Source organism: Schistocerca piceifrons, chromosome 2, assembly GCF_021461385.2.
Source record: "Schistocerca piceifrons isolate TAMUIC-IGC-003096 chromosome 2, iqSchPice1.1, whole genome shotgun sequence".
Taxonomy (NCBI): Eukaryota; Metazoa; Arthropoda; class Insecta; order Orthoptera; family Acrididae; genus Schistocerca; species Schistocerca piceifrons.
In genome coordinates this window covers 556127881-556145888 of record NC_060139.1, presented here as the reverse complement: position 1 = coordinate 556145888, position 18008 = coordinate 556127881, and the positions used below count along the sequence as shown (strand labels likewise).

The 18008-nt window shown below is 37.6% G+C and overlaps 1 protein-coding gene across 14 annotated transcripts in view; it reads left to right on the top strand.

The window, feature by feature from the left end:
- The window catches only part of LOC124773751 (F-box/LRR-repeat protein 4-like), a 102370-nt gene extending 89044 nt beyond the window's left edge, over positions 1-13326 (top strand). For 13 of the 14 annotated variants that reach the window (XM_047249439.1, XM_047249438.1, XM_047249432.1 and 10 more), the window contains 2 exons: positions 4085-4212; positions 12971-13326. In XM_047249439.1, coding sequence (XP_047105395.1) covers positions 4085-4212; positions 12971-13173 — 331 coding nt within the window. In that variant the 3' untranslated portion in view covers positions 13174-13326. Of the gene's footprint in view, positions 1-2570; positions 2795-2958; positions 3064-4084; positions 4215-12970 lie in introns of those variants that run through there. The other variant, XR_007014968.1, reaches the window with a different exon arrangement.
- The last annotated feature ends 4682 nt before the right edge of the window (positions 13327-18008 follow it).

Genomic DNA, 18008 nt, shown 5'->3' with positions numbered 1-18008 from the left:
AATAATAATCTCCTTCCCTATTTACAACAGTCTGTCAGAGCTGGGGTACTTTTCGGTTCCGTGGCTGTAGATATCATGTACTTTTGAGGCGAAGAACTCATTGAGCCATAATTGGAGCACATATTCATCTAGAAAGGAAGTTTTTTGAAGGTTGTTGGATACAGAGTGAAAAAGCTGAGAATCTGAGGGTGCAAGATCATCTGAATAAGACTGCTGTGGAGTGACTTCTCAACCCAACTACTGTCTAGTGTTCTTTATCATTCTAGCAGAATGTAGCTGGATGTTATCATAGAGTAGCATCACTTCATGGAGTGTTCCTCATCATTGTTCTTGGAATGAATCTGCAAGGTGCCTTTGTTGTTGACGATAAATGTCAGCAGTGATGGTTATACCTCGAAGAAGCAATTAGTAGTACACCAAACTGTCACTTATCCACCAGATGCATAACATTGTCTTTTGTGGATGTCTGCAGGTGTTTGTAAGGGGAGTTGCTGCTTTGTTTGGGCTCAACCACTCCTTTGTGTTCTTTATGTTAGCATAAAGACACCCTTTCTCATCACAAATAACAATAGATGACAGGAATGGTGAGAGTTGTTCATGAGCCAATTGATGACGAGCAAGCAGAATGCACTTATTACCATTGCTGATTTTTGTGAGTTTAACTTAGAGCATGTGGTACCCACACACCTGATTTTTGAACCTTCCCCATAGCATGCACAAGTTACACGATGGTGGAATGATCACAATTCATCACATTTGCCAGTTCTCAACTACACTGACATGGATCATTGTGGATTAATGTGTTTAAATGATCTTCATCAAACCCCGAAGCTCTTCCTGTATGCGGAAAGTCACTAATGTCAAAACAAGAAAACCATTTTCTTGTCATGCTATGTCCATGGCATTATCTCCATACACTGAGCAAATGTTTCTGGCTGCTTCAGTGTCTGTCACCCCTCTATTGAACTCAGACAGGAGAATATGTCAGAAATCTTCTGATTTCTCCATTGGGCATGCCATTTTGTTTTGTCTACAGCGCCACTCGTTGTCTCCATATGACAAAATGACAGTATGTAAACTTTAATAGCAACAGTGAATTACAAATAAAAAATGGTAATTGACAAAAATCCTATAGCAACCAGAATACCAGCATGCAAAACAAAAATGCTATGAACTTATTCACCAACGTAAAATTAAAATACACTAAAATACAAAGTAATCCTTTGCTTTCAAGTCACCAGTAATCTTGAAGTGTGGCAATTGATGGACTACAGCCTCCATGCTTAAAAGCCAGAAAACTATTTGTTGACAGTTTTCGTATCACTGAAGAATAACAAAAACAGTGAGGAGTGTGGTTATTAGTATGTATCAACAACTTTCCCTGTATAAAAGGAAAGGCCCGAGCTTTGACTTGCACCAGAAAATATGGACTAGTTTTGACAGGACAAAAACAAACCGTGTCAAATGTGAGACTCATTTCATCGATGGGTAAAGGCAGCTTCATTGGACAGTCAGTATGTTACCAGTGGACACAACATACACTCATTAAAGTAGAAAGCCCTTTATGGTCATATCCTGGTTGGTGATCAGACTTCTGTGACCCAAGAAGCAACTGAATATGTACAAGTTCTGTTTGTTTGTGACCCATGAGATTAATATACTTTTGTTTTTATATGGACTTACATTGTTTTTGATTATTCGTCATATCTTATATAGGGTAGAAGGATAAAAGCACAAATTTTTTATTTTACTAAAAATTTCATAAAAAACTTGCAGCAATATTATATTAGTTACACATGCAACAGCTAGGTACCTTTGTAACAAATGTGCAGAAGTTTGTCATCCAAGTGCTATGAGAGGTGCAATAAAAGTTTTCTTAAAAATGATTTTGCATACTCTTACTCCCAATTGAGGAAAATAATTTATTATAAATAAATTCATGGAGAAACAAATTAAGAACTTTTTATTTTTCAGTGATTCAAAAAGCAAATATTTTATGATCGGAGAGTAAGGCTGAAGAAACGTTTATCAAGGGAAACACAGTTCTTCATCCAATGAAAAAGTTATCATGAAATGGCCAAAGTGCTGACTTCCTTTGGAATTTTAAGACATTTTCTTAAGGCAGCCTTTGAAAACACAGTAGCTTTGGATGCTAGCCATATTGAGCTCCCATTTCAAAAGGCTAAGAGCTTGATGCTAGAGTGGCTCTGTTAATGGCTGTGAAAGTTGATGTTCTCAGTTGGTTTCTGGAAAAAAATGTCTTGTGGAAGATGTGATTATATTCGAAGAGTGCCTGAAAGGTAGATATGTTTGAAAACATGACCACCCTGTGAAAGAAAAAATATAGAAAAGAAAAATTAAGTTCTCTAATGTGGATGATTAGGCCATTTAGATAAATAAATACCAACAAAGAATGCTAGAATACATGAGAGGAGACTACACTAGTCCAAGTACAGGTTATGGCATAAAAGTTCACAAATAGTTTCTTGATGGGGTAAAAGTAACTCCTACGAACTTTTACCTTGTTATACCTGTATACTTTTACCCCATTCTGCCATTTTCTTTTTCAGAAGTCTACAGATAACACATACGGCTAAATTCATGAAGATCAAGGTGGATATTGGAATCTGATAGCTGCCAGTCCCAATACTGATATAACAATGAATATAATCAGTTATTGACAATGTAATGTAAACAGATAAATAAAAAATCTTTACAAGCTTTCAGAGTTACTTGCTCTGAAAGCATGTAAAAGTTAAACCGTTTTGTGTGTATGTTCTCCTGCTGCTCCTTGGTGAGTAGATTTTTTTTACATATCCATTTACATTACTGTTCCAATACTGAGTTTATCTAATTCGTAGATAGATTGAGGTTCGCCTAATATTCAATGAAAGCTATAGACAAATTTTACATAGAAAACATACAAAAGTGACTTACTGTATTTTCTCCATCCGTAAGTGTCCAAATACGACGATCTTCGAGACCAGAACTGAGGAGATGAAGTGTGCACTGCCTGGTGGGAATATGGTGAACTTCTGCTTTGGGGACCAGAAAACTTGATTTGTACGTTTGCCCTACAAGTACTTTTACCCCCACATACCCTGTGTGATCATATATGGTTTTCAATGCCACACACTAAATAAATAAATGTTTGAGTTAATACAGTGTGAATGAATGGATTAACAGATTGTTTTCACAGTAATATCTTACTGAAATCTAACAGTGTCACGATGTACTGTGTAAACAAGAAGATGAGACCAATTACATATCTGATATGATTGGAAATAAATGAGAAAGATGATAGAAATAGTAGTAACTTGATGAAATATGGTGATGTAAACTGAAAGATAAATAAGCATTTTCCATTAAAAAAGCAACCAAGACTGTAGTTAGAACAGGGCAGATAGCAGTAGTAAATCCTTTTTATTTTTATGGTTCTTGATTTTCTGGGGCACAGTCATAAGGAAGCTAAGATTTAATTTAGGAAGAAACAGATTTAACAGATTTTTAAGGTGGGAATTGAGTGACTAGTTATGCTATTATGCTCTTTAGTCAAGCCTACTGACACATGGTTTTGCAATATTGTTCTACTTTGAGGTATATGGTTCAAATCTTGGTCGAAAATTAATTTTAATCTCCAGTATTTGGTCAATTTCGGGAAGAGAGGTGGTGGTGTAAAGTGCCTCATTGCAGATTTGAAGTCAAGGTCCTAGCTGAATTCCAAACCTCTCCATAAGATCCCAGGCAGTGAGAGCACATGGCCATGTTTATTATTTAGTTATTTAATGGTGGTGGTGGATGGTGGCACTACACTTTGCAAACCCCTTGGTGCTATTCAAGATGAGTAGGTTATGTGCTGGTGCTGGATAACACCCTCTCCTTTCTCTCACTATAATCATCATCATCATCATCAATTATGGAAACATGACACTATAGTATCAGTACACACATCAGAGTAATATGTCAGTTTCAAATATTTCTTCTGTAAGAAGTTAACAACTTTTCTTTTCTGTAATCATATTTAGTGGTAATTCACAATTTTTAATGTTATCTACTACATGCATATTCTCTGCTATGATTGCAGGTGTGCGGGTCTAAGGAGATTGTCTGTAATACACTGCCCTCATATCTCAGATCGAGGTGTGTCTCGAATAATCGAGCACTGTCATCATATACAGATTATGAGTCTTATCTGGAATGATGGCCTTTCAGGTGTGTATCCTGTTTCAAAAATCAGTGATAAATTTGTGTACTTCATTGAGTATTGTACACACTATGACATACAGTAACTTTTATTATTTGTTGTTGTTGTTGCAATTGCACTGGGCTGTGTTTGAGCAGCCTCAAACCTACAATGGCTATTCATTTACTCTATTATTCACTCATATGAGCTTTAGCATCGTGTAGTACATAGTGTATTTGTGTTGAATGGATGCATTGTTAATGATTGTTTTCTGTGTGTAACATAACAACTGCTTTGGACCTTTATGAGACAAAAATTAGGCTCTCTTAAACATAACTTGAAACTACATTTGTCAAAGGCCGAAACCAATCTGGAATGTAACTCTTTACTGAAGTATGTAAAATGTTGAAATATGGATCATAACAGAGCAAGTTCACCTAACCTAGCAAATCAGATTCATATTCTCATATTATATTGTGAAAAACCATGCTGTGTGGCATACATGTAGTAATAAATGAATTTAGGATTACCACGCTGTAATCTCCTGTGTGCGAACTGCTAACAGCCATTATGTAATAGCTCTTAGTCCAGCATTATGAGTACTGGCAGATACAGAAAATGGCAGTGCACCATTGAGAAACTTTTGCCTTGATGAATGGAATAGTGTTACGTGGCATATTACTCCAATATTCTAAAAGGTTCTACTAAGCCTTTCTCTGACAACTTCTCTCAGGAAAATTAGAAAAGATACCAAAGAACAACTAATTGTAGTCAGTGTGTTGGTGCTGAAGAAATTCTGTCTGTGGAGTCGTGAATATATTATGATTTTCAAGGGCCAAGAGTCTACAGTATCTATTTCAGTTTGGGCAAAATCACTGCTGCTGGAGTTAGCTGCAGTGATGAACAATGTGTGTATAACAGGCTTTGTTCTAAACTTTGTAACACCAGTTGGATATAACAGAATGTAGAAAATTTTCCACCAACGTATTCATATAAGCAGAAACATGAACAGACATTTTATTCAGAACCATCTTCTTGCGCCAGGGTACAGAAGATATTGTCCTCCGAGAATATTTCTGCTGACTACACGCTACTGTGCAGAAGTACATGTGTGTTATTGAAATATTGACAATGGATAAGACCACTTTGATGCTTCATATTGGTACCTGTGAATAGCACGTTATAAATGAGACAGGCTTACAGTGCAAGTCAGTTTATCTTGAATAAACGAAAAATCGAGAAAAAACTGCTGGGAGTTCAGATGTATCTGTTTGTTTGCATGGAGATCTGTTTGTTATGCAAGACACTGTATGAACTCATTGCTCTCATGCATTATCATGAGTGTAGTAGCCAGTGAGCAAATTTTTTATTATGCTTTGGCCATACTCAGTTAGATGTGAGCAGCTGTTGAGTGATTATTGATCTACAAAGCTTTGCAACACAGTGTCTTTTGGAGTTTGTTTTATGATGAGGAAGCTCCATGCTGTGTGAAAGGGAAGTTTTACTGGGAATATCGGAACAATGAATTAAATGCTTACATCTTGTTACAACGCACAGTGCAAGTATAGTAAAAATGTAATTACATCTTTGTGTCTTTGTTTTGTTCAAGAGAATATCAAAAATTGAAACATGAAATTAATAATTTCAAAAATTCTCCAGTATGTGACATAAGTTGTTAGCCTGTATCTTTACACAAAACTCAACAAGCATAGTTACTACATTGTGGTTAAACATAGCTATGGGAACTGGATCTATGACTATCTATTAATATGCAGTTACTGGCTATGACTGTGGTCCAGTAGTTATGACAAATAAAGCTAAATTCAAAATACTGACAAAAAATAAGGTAATACAGATGCTGACTGCTGATAAACTAAAAGGAAAGGACATATATATTAAAACTGTTGAGCAGCTAGAATTTAAACGAGACAAAAGTGCTGAGTTGTGTTCAATAATGGAATGTGTGACAGAAGAAAATTGGTTGCAAGTGGAATGAGAGGTGGGAGTCACAGATAACACTGTAACTGTGTTGCAAGTGGAATGAGAGGTGGGAGTCACAGATAACACTGTAACTGTGAAAAATGGAGGAGAAAAGTTATGGAAAGATGGGGGGGGGGGGGGGGGGGGGGCGAAGAAGAAGAAAAACAGAACAACTTCACAATAATTAAGGAAGGAAACAGACAGTTTAGAAATGAAACACACCACGATAACATATTGAAAGTGTAAATGAGCAAGTAAAACAGAAGATGGGAGAATGTACTGAAGCCTGTGTAAGTTACCTGAAGGGAAAAGTGTAAATATGAGAGAAAATGGGATGGAGGAAGGTACCACAGTCCAAAATTAAGAGATATTCTGAAGGTGCATAAGCTTCAGGACACCACAGTAGTCTTTGCAGTGATATTGTGATATCTGAGAAAAAATATGGCTGGACTTTGTGAGGGAACATCAGCCTCAAAACTTTTTCTGACTGTTAAAAGATGTAAGGAGAGACTTCCAGCCAAGTGTCAGGATGTTTCGCATATCCTCAGTATTGTTGAGCTGCTAAGTTAGTTTCAGTAATCTTGCTGAAAGAGTTCTCTTGAGACTTTTCTCAACAGAGTATTTAAAATTAAAAGTAATATTATAAAGGAAAAGACGTGTTCTGAGCAGCAAAAGCACAGACAAAAGTATTTAAATTAGCTTGACTCCTACGTGACCTGTCAGTAATTTTAGTTCTTACTTTCTTGTACAATATAATGCTTGTAACTAGTTCCATCACTGTTTCTGACATACACCATATTTTCTCAGTAATAAACTACAATATACATATGCTCTGTTTTCTTAACCAGATGTTTTATCTGTTTGGTAATGGCAGTTTAGTGACCACATTATTCCACATGCTAAGAGCAACTGAATCATTTTTCATTATTTTACTTCTTCTTATCAGAATTTTCTATGCAAGGATTATGGATGGGAAATGTTGATATATTTAAAAATATACACAATAAATACAGTGGAGAATAAAAGTAGACTTCTAATTCAAAGAGAAAAAAATCAGACACACACTGCAGTGAAAAAAATTTCTAGCATAACTATGATTATTTATAGACGAGAAATAGTCAGCAAGTGTTTCTTGTTCAATGTATGAAGTAGTTAGGCCGGGTGGTCAGTGAGAAATAGCTGGAGATATGTGAGCACAACCCACTGCAGTGAAGCAAATTTATGTCATAACTGTTATTACTTGTGGATGGAGAATATCTGGCAAGTGTTTCTTGTTCACTGCACGATTTAGTTAGGCTGGGTGCTGAGTAAGAAATAGCTTAAGGTATGTGAACACCATCCAGTATACTAATTGAGGAGAAAATAACTGCTGAAAATGGTCAAACACTTAGGTCGTCAATACCTTGTAATCCATCAAGGGAAAGGAGGAAACGATAGGAGAGGAAACAATTACCATATGTACAAGGGTTAATCAATTATTATCTGCAAAGTAGTTAAAAATTTTATTGTGATCAAATAGGAAACTTACAAGAACATCATTTTTCAACATAGTCTCCTTGCGTTTCAACGCACTTGGCCCATCGTTGTACAGGCTTCCTGATGCCCTCATAAAAGAAGGTTCTCAGTTGAGCTGCCAGCCTGGAATGCACTGCTTCTTTCACTGCTTTTTCTGAGGCAAATCGACGGCCCCTTAATATCTGTTTGAGTGGACCAAAAAGTGATAGTCAGAAGGTACAAGATCGGGAACTATATGGAAGATGATCCATTACATCAAATTTGAGTTTCTGGAGCGTTTCAGCAGTGTGGGCAGCAGTATGTGGATGGGCATTGTCGTGCAACAACACAACACTTTTTGACAGCAATCCTCGGCATTTGCTTCAAATTGCGGGCTTTAGCCTGGTAGTAAGCATCTCACTGTAACATACACTGTTTATTGTTGTGCCCTTTCCCCATAATGTTCCACTACTGGACCATAAGCATCAGTTTTCTTGCGGATGGTTGAGTCTTGAACTTTTTCTTGCATGGTGAATTTGGATGTTTCCATTCTATACTTTGCCGTTTACTCTCACCAGCAATGATCCTGTCTAAGAAGTTGTCCCTTTCATTACCGTAGTGATCCAAATGTTTTTTTACAGATGTCCAAGCACGTTTGTTTATGCAACTGTGTGAGTTGTTTTGGGATGCATCTTACACAAATGTTATGACACCCAAGTCTGTTGTGGATGATTTTGTAGGCAGAACTGTTTTTAATTTGCAGGTGATGTGCCACTTGTCAATAGTTAATCATCTGTATAAGAGAATGACTTCACGTGAACGCTCAATGGTTTCTTCATTTGTGGCGGTAAAAGGTCGTCCAGCTCCTTCATCATACGTAACACTTGTGCGACCATTCGGAATTTTTCAGTCCATTTGTAGACACTCGGCTATGGCAAAATACTGTTCCTGTACTATACCGAAAGTATTCGATGAATTTCAGCCCCTGATACGCCTTCTGACCACAAAAACGGAACACTGAACATTACCCTTCTTTGTTGCAAATAGACAGCGAAGCATCCATGATTAACAGCACAGCAGCGATAACAAAACTAACCTAGCAGCTTGAAAACTGCAAAGATATAACAACAAATAAACAAAGCATGTGTCATCAACGTAAAACGACAGTGCTACCAAAATAAACAAAAGTATAACTAAATTGCGGATAATAATTGACTTACCTCATACTCAATTATAAGACGTGGTTTTTCCGCAAATTCGCCATTCGAAAATATGAGATTGTCCTATATTCGCAGATCAAACTATCACTGATGAGGCAATATTTTTATATTGTTTAATAGATTAATGTAGGGGTTGTCTTACATCTATAGATAAAGCTTTGACTATTGAGATTTTGTACAAATTTATTTTGAACAGTCCCGAATGGTAGAGTATATCAAACAATACTTATTCATATATGATCGAGATTTCCTAATAAAATATTGACCTTGCTTGAATAATCACATGATGTTTGAATCGCAGTACTAGTGCAAGGGACATGCGCGAAACTGTGAACTACCCATCACAAAAATCTCATGCTCTGCTTAAAAACTGACAATTTTGTTAAACATAGGAGGAAATAACATTTAATTCTATAAACTTACAAACTTTTTTTGTATTCAAATAGGTTTACAATAAAAATTCTCATACATGTATGGGTATTGTATACATACATTTATGATACTTTTTTAAGCAAAGATAACATTCAAAGGCAAAAATCATATCCTTCAAAAACCATCACTTGATTCACAACTCAGTAGGTTATTTGGTTATGAGAAACTAATGATATGCCAAATGGGTTGCAAATGAGAAATTCAGTTGTTGTACACATATTAGAATAGCAGAGAAAATCATTACCAGCTTTTAATCAGCTGTAGAAAAAGATGATGACAGTCATATAAAACAAGAAGAAAAATTAGTCCAAAAGAAATGTTAGACAAACAAAATGAATCATATTAAACTGACTGTAATTGTTATCACAAGAATAAATAGCAGTGGAAAGATCTGTTGCAGAAACTGTATGAACAGGGTTCACTAGATCATGGAGCAAAAGTTCTAGAATTGGATTGAATAATGATTGCAACCTTTTATTTCTGTATTAGTTGCTGTTGTTAGATACGACTTGCACCCTATAAGATATTGCTGTCCATGCTTCACTGTTGCTGAAGCACAGCACTAAGGGAAGTTGGAGGGGGAACAGCGACCTAGTGTGGCTGAGAACTACATGGAGGAGAGTATCGAATAGGCAGAAATTTCATCATGCAGCCAACCAAGGGAATGTATACTGCATACTTTGGCTTTTTATGAACATCTACCATGTTTAAATTGCAGTTTTCCTGAATAGTTTTGCACTTGGAATCAAAGTAGGAGATGCCGAAACTCTAGGTGGGGACCAGTGGCATACCAGTGTGTTTCGCACAGCAAGTTGTCTATGCTTACTGTGAGGTATGATGGGGACGATTGAGGTTGTGTCAGCTGCTCGTTCTACACAGCCACCGGGTCCCACAGTAACCACAACCACAAAAATCACAACATATTCCAAATAAACAGATATTTGTGGCAATTGTGATACGAGTTTTAGAGCTGTTCCTTTAGGATGATGACAGCGATGATTAAAAATAGTGATACCACAGATGACAGACTCAGTAAACAGAAAAGGTAGTGAAGATAAAAATTAATGTGAACAATTTCTTTTTGTATATTTTATTTCTCCTCATTCATTTTATCAAAATGTAGACAATCAATAAATGACATAAATTTAGAATAGGTATAAAGTCAACTTTTTAGACAGATCCCTTACATCAGTAAAAGTTTTTAAATTTGATTAGTCAGAATATGTTAAAAATTAATTTTTCCCAAGGAGCCTCTTAAAAAAATGGGGGTCATCTCGCATTCAGGTTTGTCTTGTACTCGTGTAAACATGGTACTACAATATATAACTTTGTAATGATAAGAGATTTGAGTTGTGTTGACTGAAGCCAACCATCTTGTAAATGACATGTGCCACTATGACTGCAAATGAATTGCGATTAATACACCAAAGGTTGGAGAACACATTTGCTAATTAAAAAAATGTTGATGCAGATTATATTGATTAATGTCCAAAACAGCAGTTCTACATCTCCACCTGTACCGTGCAAACCACTTTGAGGTGCATGGCAGAGGGTACGATCCACTGTACTAGTTACTGGGTTTCCTTCCTGTTCCATTCGCGTATGGAGTGCGAGAAAAATGATTCTTTGAATACCTCTGTGCATGTGCAATAATTATTCTAATCGTATCTTCATGATCCTTATGCGAGCAATATGTAAGCAATCATAGTATATTCCATCATTTAAAGCTGGTTCCTGAAACTTTTGTTAATAGACTTTCTTGGATTGTTTACATTTATCTTCAGGAGTCTTCCAGTTCAGTTTCTTCAGTAACTCTGTGACTCTCCCATGGATCAAACAAACCTGTGATAATTCATGTTGCCCTTCTCAGTATACATTCAGTAACCCCTGTTAGTCCTATTTGGTATGGGTATATTCTAGAACTGGTCACACGAGTGATTTGTAAGCAATCTCCTTTGTAGACTGATTGCACTTCCCCAGTATTCTACTAATAAATTGAAGTCTGCCACCTGCTTTGTCCACAACTGAGCCTAAGTGAACATTCCATTTCATATCCCTACAAAGTGAGACACCCAGGTATTTGGATGAATTGGCTCATTTCTGTCAAATGATATTTCACAAAGTCGGCCGGGGTGGCCGAGTGGTTCTAGGGGCTACAGTCTGGAACCGCGCGACCACTACGGTCGCAGGTTCGAATCCTGCCTCGGGCATGGATGTGTGTGGTGTCCTTAGGTTAGCTAGGTTTAAGTAGTTCTAAGTTCTAGGGGACTGATGACCTCAGAAGTTAAGTCCCATAGTGCTCAGAACCATTTGAACCATTTTGATATTTCACAAAACCCAAATAAATTCTTGTCATACGTAAAGGCTGTTAGTGGTACCAAAGGTAGTGGCCAGTCCCTAGTAAATGAAACAGGGACTGATGTTACAGTCATAGGATACTATATTTTTTTTCATTTTGTGCAGTGCACAATTTTACATTTCTGAACATTTAAAGCAAGCTGCCAATCTTTGCACCTCTTTGAAATCTTATTGAGATGTGACTGAATATTTACTCAGCTTCTTTCATATAGTACTTCACTATAGATAACTGCATCATCTGCAAAAAAAATCTGAGGTTACTGTTAATATTGTCTGCTAGGTCATTAATATATAGCATTAACAGCAAGGGTCCCAACACACTTCCCTGGGGCACACCTAAAGTTACTTCCATATCTGACAATGAGTCTCTATCCAAAATAATAAGCTGCATCCTCGCTACCAAAAAGTTCTCAATCTAGTCACGAATTTTACTTGATACCCCATATGATTCTACTTTTGACAATAAGTGTAGGTGTGGTACTGAGTCAAATGCTTTTATGAAATCAAGTAATTCTGCATCTACCTGACTGCTTTGATGATCCAAAGCTTTCAGTATGTCATGTGAGAAAAGTGAGAGTTGTATTTTGCATGCTAAATGTTTTCAGGATCCATGCTATTTGGCATTGAGGTCATTCGGTTAAAGGTGCCTCATTATGTCTGAGCTCAGAATATGTTATAAGCTTCTACAACAAATCGATGTCAAGGATAAAGGATGGCAGTTTTGTGGATCACTTATATTACCCTTCTTGTAAATGGGTGTGACCTGTGCTTTTTTCCAAGACCTGGGCACAGTTTTTTGTTCAAGGCATCAACAATAGATTATAGTTAGAAGAGGGGCTAATACAGCCACAAATTCAGCATAGAATCTGACAATTATTCCTTTGGGTCCTGGAGCTTTGTTCAGTTTTAACAATTTCAGCTGTTTTTCAACACCACTGATCCTAATACTTATTTCATTTATCTTTTCAATGGTATGAGAATTAAATTTGGGCAGTTCTCCTGGGTTTTCCTTTGTAAAGGAACATTTGAAAATGGAGTTAAGCATTTCAGCTTTCTCTTTGTTACTCTCAATTTCAGTTCCTGTCTCATTCGCTAGGGAGTGGACACTATATTTGGTGCCACTAACAGCCTTTATGCATGACCAGAATTTCTTTGGGTTTTATGAAATATCATTTGACTATAATCTGGTATGGTAGTCAGTGAAGGAATCATGCATTGCTCTCTTGACAGCCAAACACATTTCGTATTTGTAGCTGTACACTTTGTTTTACAATTAATTGTAATCCTTCTATTGATATTGCAGGTCGTGATTTTTTGCCACTCTTGGTCTCCAGTCTACCAAAGCTGCGACGGCTGGATCTGGGGTACTGTGACAGTATTACTCGTGAACACATAGATGAACTTATGTCTCACAGAAAGGGCATTGCAGTTGTGCGGCCAGAAGTGTGGTGCCGTCCACGCAGTAGTCCACATGTTTGCTGTGCCCCTTGGGATCAAGTTGCTTAATTATAGTTTTGCAGACACATGAACTGTTTTGTTCTGATTTCTGGAAATTTCCAAATGATTTGTAAGGAAAAAAAATATTGACATGAAAAATGTATTTATGTAAGTAAATATTACTGTTTCAAACACCATTTATTAAAGTTACCGTTTAAGGAACTTATTTATGTAAAACTGTATCCAAAATCCTTTAAGAAATTTAGTGAACTTTACGGGTTGAATCCCAGCAAACACAAAATTTACTAGTGCAGCATGAAAAAATGTGACATACCCTGACATAAAAATAAGTACTGTTTCAAATGCAGAGGATGGAAGCTAACACTTAACAGCATAAGTAGAAATAAATGTTTAGTTTTTTGAGTTCACAATTGCTGCATACAAGATTTTCTTGAAAAAACTCTAAAACGAAAGACTAAGGATAACGTTCGTAACCTTGTAGGAATTGAAATGACCAGTTTATGTACTGCAGTAGGTAACCGGAGAGAGAGGTGGGTGGGGGGGGGGGGGGGAGGTGCGGGGTGGGGGGAGGGGGGGCGGGCAAAGGAGGTTGATTGTCAAGTTTTTTTTCTGTTACAGTTAATACTATCTTCAAGTGTTTTGCATGCAGAAATGGGGTGATGGTTGTTAATTCGAAGCTTGTTCGAGGCAGCTCTCTATTCTTGTCACCCATCAGCATCCTCTACATTTTAGCATAACTAGTCTTTTGCAACCTATGGCAGCAACACTCTGTCTCCTGTACTCCTGGGGAGGCTTGCCCCTATGTTTTTTCCTCTCTACCATCACGTTAACCATTGTTTTCCACTACAGATTAAGTTGTAATTTGTGCTCTTCCACTCATTATGTTCCTTATTAGACACAGTTTCTCACTGAATGGCATCTTCATTGCTTGCTTGATCAATTGATCTTACTGTCAACAGTCTCAAGGTTTATTTTTTTGGAAGTTAGCAGATGCTTATTTTGGTAGGAACTCCTTTTGCCTTGTGAAATCTTTGCTGTTGCATATTTTTGCATCTCCCTTCTTTATCTACACTGAATCCCCAAAGAAACTGGTATAGGCATGCGTATTCAGATACAGATATATGTGAACAGGCAGAGTGTGGTGCTGCTGTCAGCAGTGCCTACATACAACAACAAGTGTCTGGTGCAGTTATTAAGACTGGTTACTGCTGCTACAATGGCAGGTTATCAAGATTTAAGTTGGTTTGAACATGGTGTTATAGCCGGCGCATGAGCAGTGGAACACAGCATCTCCAAGGTAGCAATGAAGTGGACATTTTCCCGTACGACCATTTCACGAGTGTAAAACATCAAATCTCCGACATCGCTGTGGCTGGAAAAAGATCATGCAAGAACAGGGTCAGTGTCGACTGAAGAGAATCATTCAGCATGACAGAAGTGCAATCCATCTTGCTGCGGATTTCAATGATGGGCCATCAACCATCAACAAGTGTCAGCATGTGAACCATTCAACGGAACATCAATATGGGCTTTCGGGGCCCCACTCGTGTACTGTTTATGACTGCACGACACAAAGCTCTACGTCTCACCTCGGCCCGTCAACACTGACTTGGGCCCATCAACACCGACATCGGACTGTTGATGACTGGAAACGTGTTGCCTGGTTGGACAAGTTTCGTTTCCATTTGTATCGAGCAGACGGATGTGTGTGGGTATGGAGAATCCATGAACTCTGCATGTCAGTAGGAGACTGTTCAAGCTGATGGGGGCTCTGTAATGGTGTGGGGAATGTGCCGTTGGAGTGATATGGGACCCCTGATACGTCTAGATACAACTCTGATATGTAACATGTATGTAAGCAACCTGTCTGATCACCTGCATCCATTCATGTTCATTGTGCATTCTGACAGACTTGGGCAACTTTTAAAGGGACACCTTCTTCTAGCATTACCTTTCCTCATCATAAGTAGTCATTACCAGAACTAATTTTTGAATTTTGGACAGGTCAATATTATCTCAACTGTTTGAAAAGTTTCATATAATTTTATACACAGTATGTTATAGAGGGTGAGCACAAAGTCTTGCCCTGATTATAAAAATTTATAACCATTTAACATAATAAGTTACTTTTGACGCTGTTACATAGGTTAGTGTTACTAGTTGTTGTGACCAATAGATGGCACTAGTGCTCCACAAGACTGACGCGGTCTGTTAGGTCACGTTGGTTGCTGGCGAAATGGTGTCAAAACAGGAGAAAATGCGATGTGTGCCTTGGTTTCATGAAACAAAATCGCCCATCAGCATTCAGTGTAAATTTCTGGCTCCTTATGAACACAGCCCTCCTGATGTTAAATCAGTAAAGTGATGGTATGAAAAGTTTAACGAAACAGACAGTGTTGAAGACCATTCTTGAAGTGGCAGACCTCGTGTGAGTGATGCAACTGTTGATCGTGTTCGGCAATTGTTTCAACAGAGTCCGTCTAAATCAACACATGAACTTCAAATACCGCAAGCAAGTGTGGTGAAGATTCTTCATGAAAAGCTTAGGTCGCATGCTTACAAAGTGCAAATCGTGCAAGCCCTGCAACTGAATGATTTGCTGACTCATGCTGAATTTTCAACTGAGATTGCATTGAAACAGCATTGATGGCGCTGACGATTACTTAAATCGCATATGCTTTACTGATGAATCCACCTTTCTTGTCAGTGGAATAGTAAATAGGTATAACACCAATATATGGGGTTCAGAGTCTCCACATGCCACTGTACAGTTACAGCGAGACATCAAAAAAGTGAATGTTTGGTGCGGCCTCATGCATAACAAGGTTTTTGGACCATTTTCTTCACGGAAAAATCTATTACCACTAACATTTACTTAGACGTTTTGCAACAGTTCATTGTCCCACAGATAGAAGAATATCAACCATGGATAATTTTCCAGCAAAATGGACCTCCCCCTCTCCACACACACACACACACACACACACACACACACTGGGCTTTGATAGGGGTGATTTCCTGGATGGTTCATGGTTCATTTCCTCATTTCCGGATCGGTGGATTGGAAGGAATGGTCCAACACCCTGGCCACTCCACTCTCCAGACATTACGCCCCTTGATTTTTTTTTCTGGGGCTATATCAAGGGCAGAGTCTTCGTCACGCCAGTTGCTTACATCGACAAACTGAAGACTAGGATACAAGCTGCTGTGGGTACTGTGACAGAACACATGTTAAGAAACACCTGTCTGGAACGGGAATACCACCTCGACTTTCTCCGAGCTACCAAGGGAGCACAAGTTGAGGTTTGTAAACGTAAGTGGTTTAAAAAAAAAAAAAAAAAAAAAAAAAAAAAAAAAAAAAAAAAAAAAAAAAAAAAAAGCTAGTAACACTAACCTACGTAATGGCATCAAATGTAAATTATTATGTCAAGCGGTTATTCTGTAAGAAATTGTTATAATCAGGGCAAGACTTTGTGCTCACCCTGTATCTCAAGCTAAAAACTACGAAATTGAATTACTTTATTATCGTTGTTACAATTGATATGTACTAATTATTATTATTATTGTTATTATTTACAAACATTTGAAGTTACGAAGTATTTGGCACACTTAAAATTTCTGTTATTAATTATGCAATTTGGTATTATTTATTATGTTTATTTCTAGATTCATTTATAAATTAATAGAAAGTCATTTGTCAAGAAAATTTGTAAACCCTTTGGAATATTGTTATTACTGCAGAGTGAGGAGGTAGTGGTAGTTGTGGGCATACCTCTGATGTGTTCAGACGTGTTTTTGTATTTTGGAAGAAAAATGTAATTTCGGCTTTGTTAATGTGAAAATTCTAAAGGCAGTGTGATATCGTAAAATGTGAGACAATAAGTTATTGTGAAAACAAAAAATCTGCACAGGCATTCATCAAAATTATTTATGTCAATTGGAATATGAGAACCTAAAATGTGGAAATTTCAGCTTAAAGAATGAGACCCCTGGACATGAAGAACTGGAGCCAACTACGAGAAGAGAAGATAAGTAAAAGGTTTATTGTAAATCTTACACTTGTCATATTTTTTGGAAAAAAAAGAGACATTACCATTGACAATAGTAGTGACAACAACAAATTTTGTGAGGGGAAGATTAGAAACTCCAGCAGGAAAGTGCAAGGTCCCATACTTCAGAATTGCTACAGAGTGGTTCCAGGAACACTCCTCTGAGATTAAACACTTCTGCTGACCACCGAACTCCCCAGATATGAACAGTATTGAGCATATCTGGGACGCCTTGCAATGTGCTGTTCAGAAGAGATCTCCACCCGTCCGTACTCTTACGGATTTATGGAGAACCCTGCAGGCTTAATGTTGTCAGTTCTGCCCAGCAGTACTTCAGACATTAGTTGAGTCCATGCCACGTGTGTTGCGGCACTACTGAGTGCTCGCGAGGGCCTTACACGATGTTAGGCGGGTGTACCAGTTTCTTTTGCTCTTCAGTGTATTACATGTGAGAAATAGCAAACTAATCACCTCTGTCAGAGTCTATAGCCCAAGTTTAAAATTTAGTCATCTAGCATTTCCACCTCGGAGACACGACACATTAAACAGTTAAAATGAAATCACACGCAGAACTAAGTTACAGAATTCACAGACAGGTGGCATCTATGACTTTCCTCCTTCTGGGAACCAATGATTGCAGGGACAGGAAGGGCATCCTTCTGCAAAGTTAAATAAAAAATACAGTTGCCAAATCTTGAATATAGTGGAGCCTGACGAGATGGGATTAATGCTAACTGAAAGAAGAAGAACTGTTTCACAATTTCAAAAAGAACAATCAAATATGCCTGCAGAAACAAAAAGTATCACTGAAAGATATCAAAATAACACCATCGC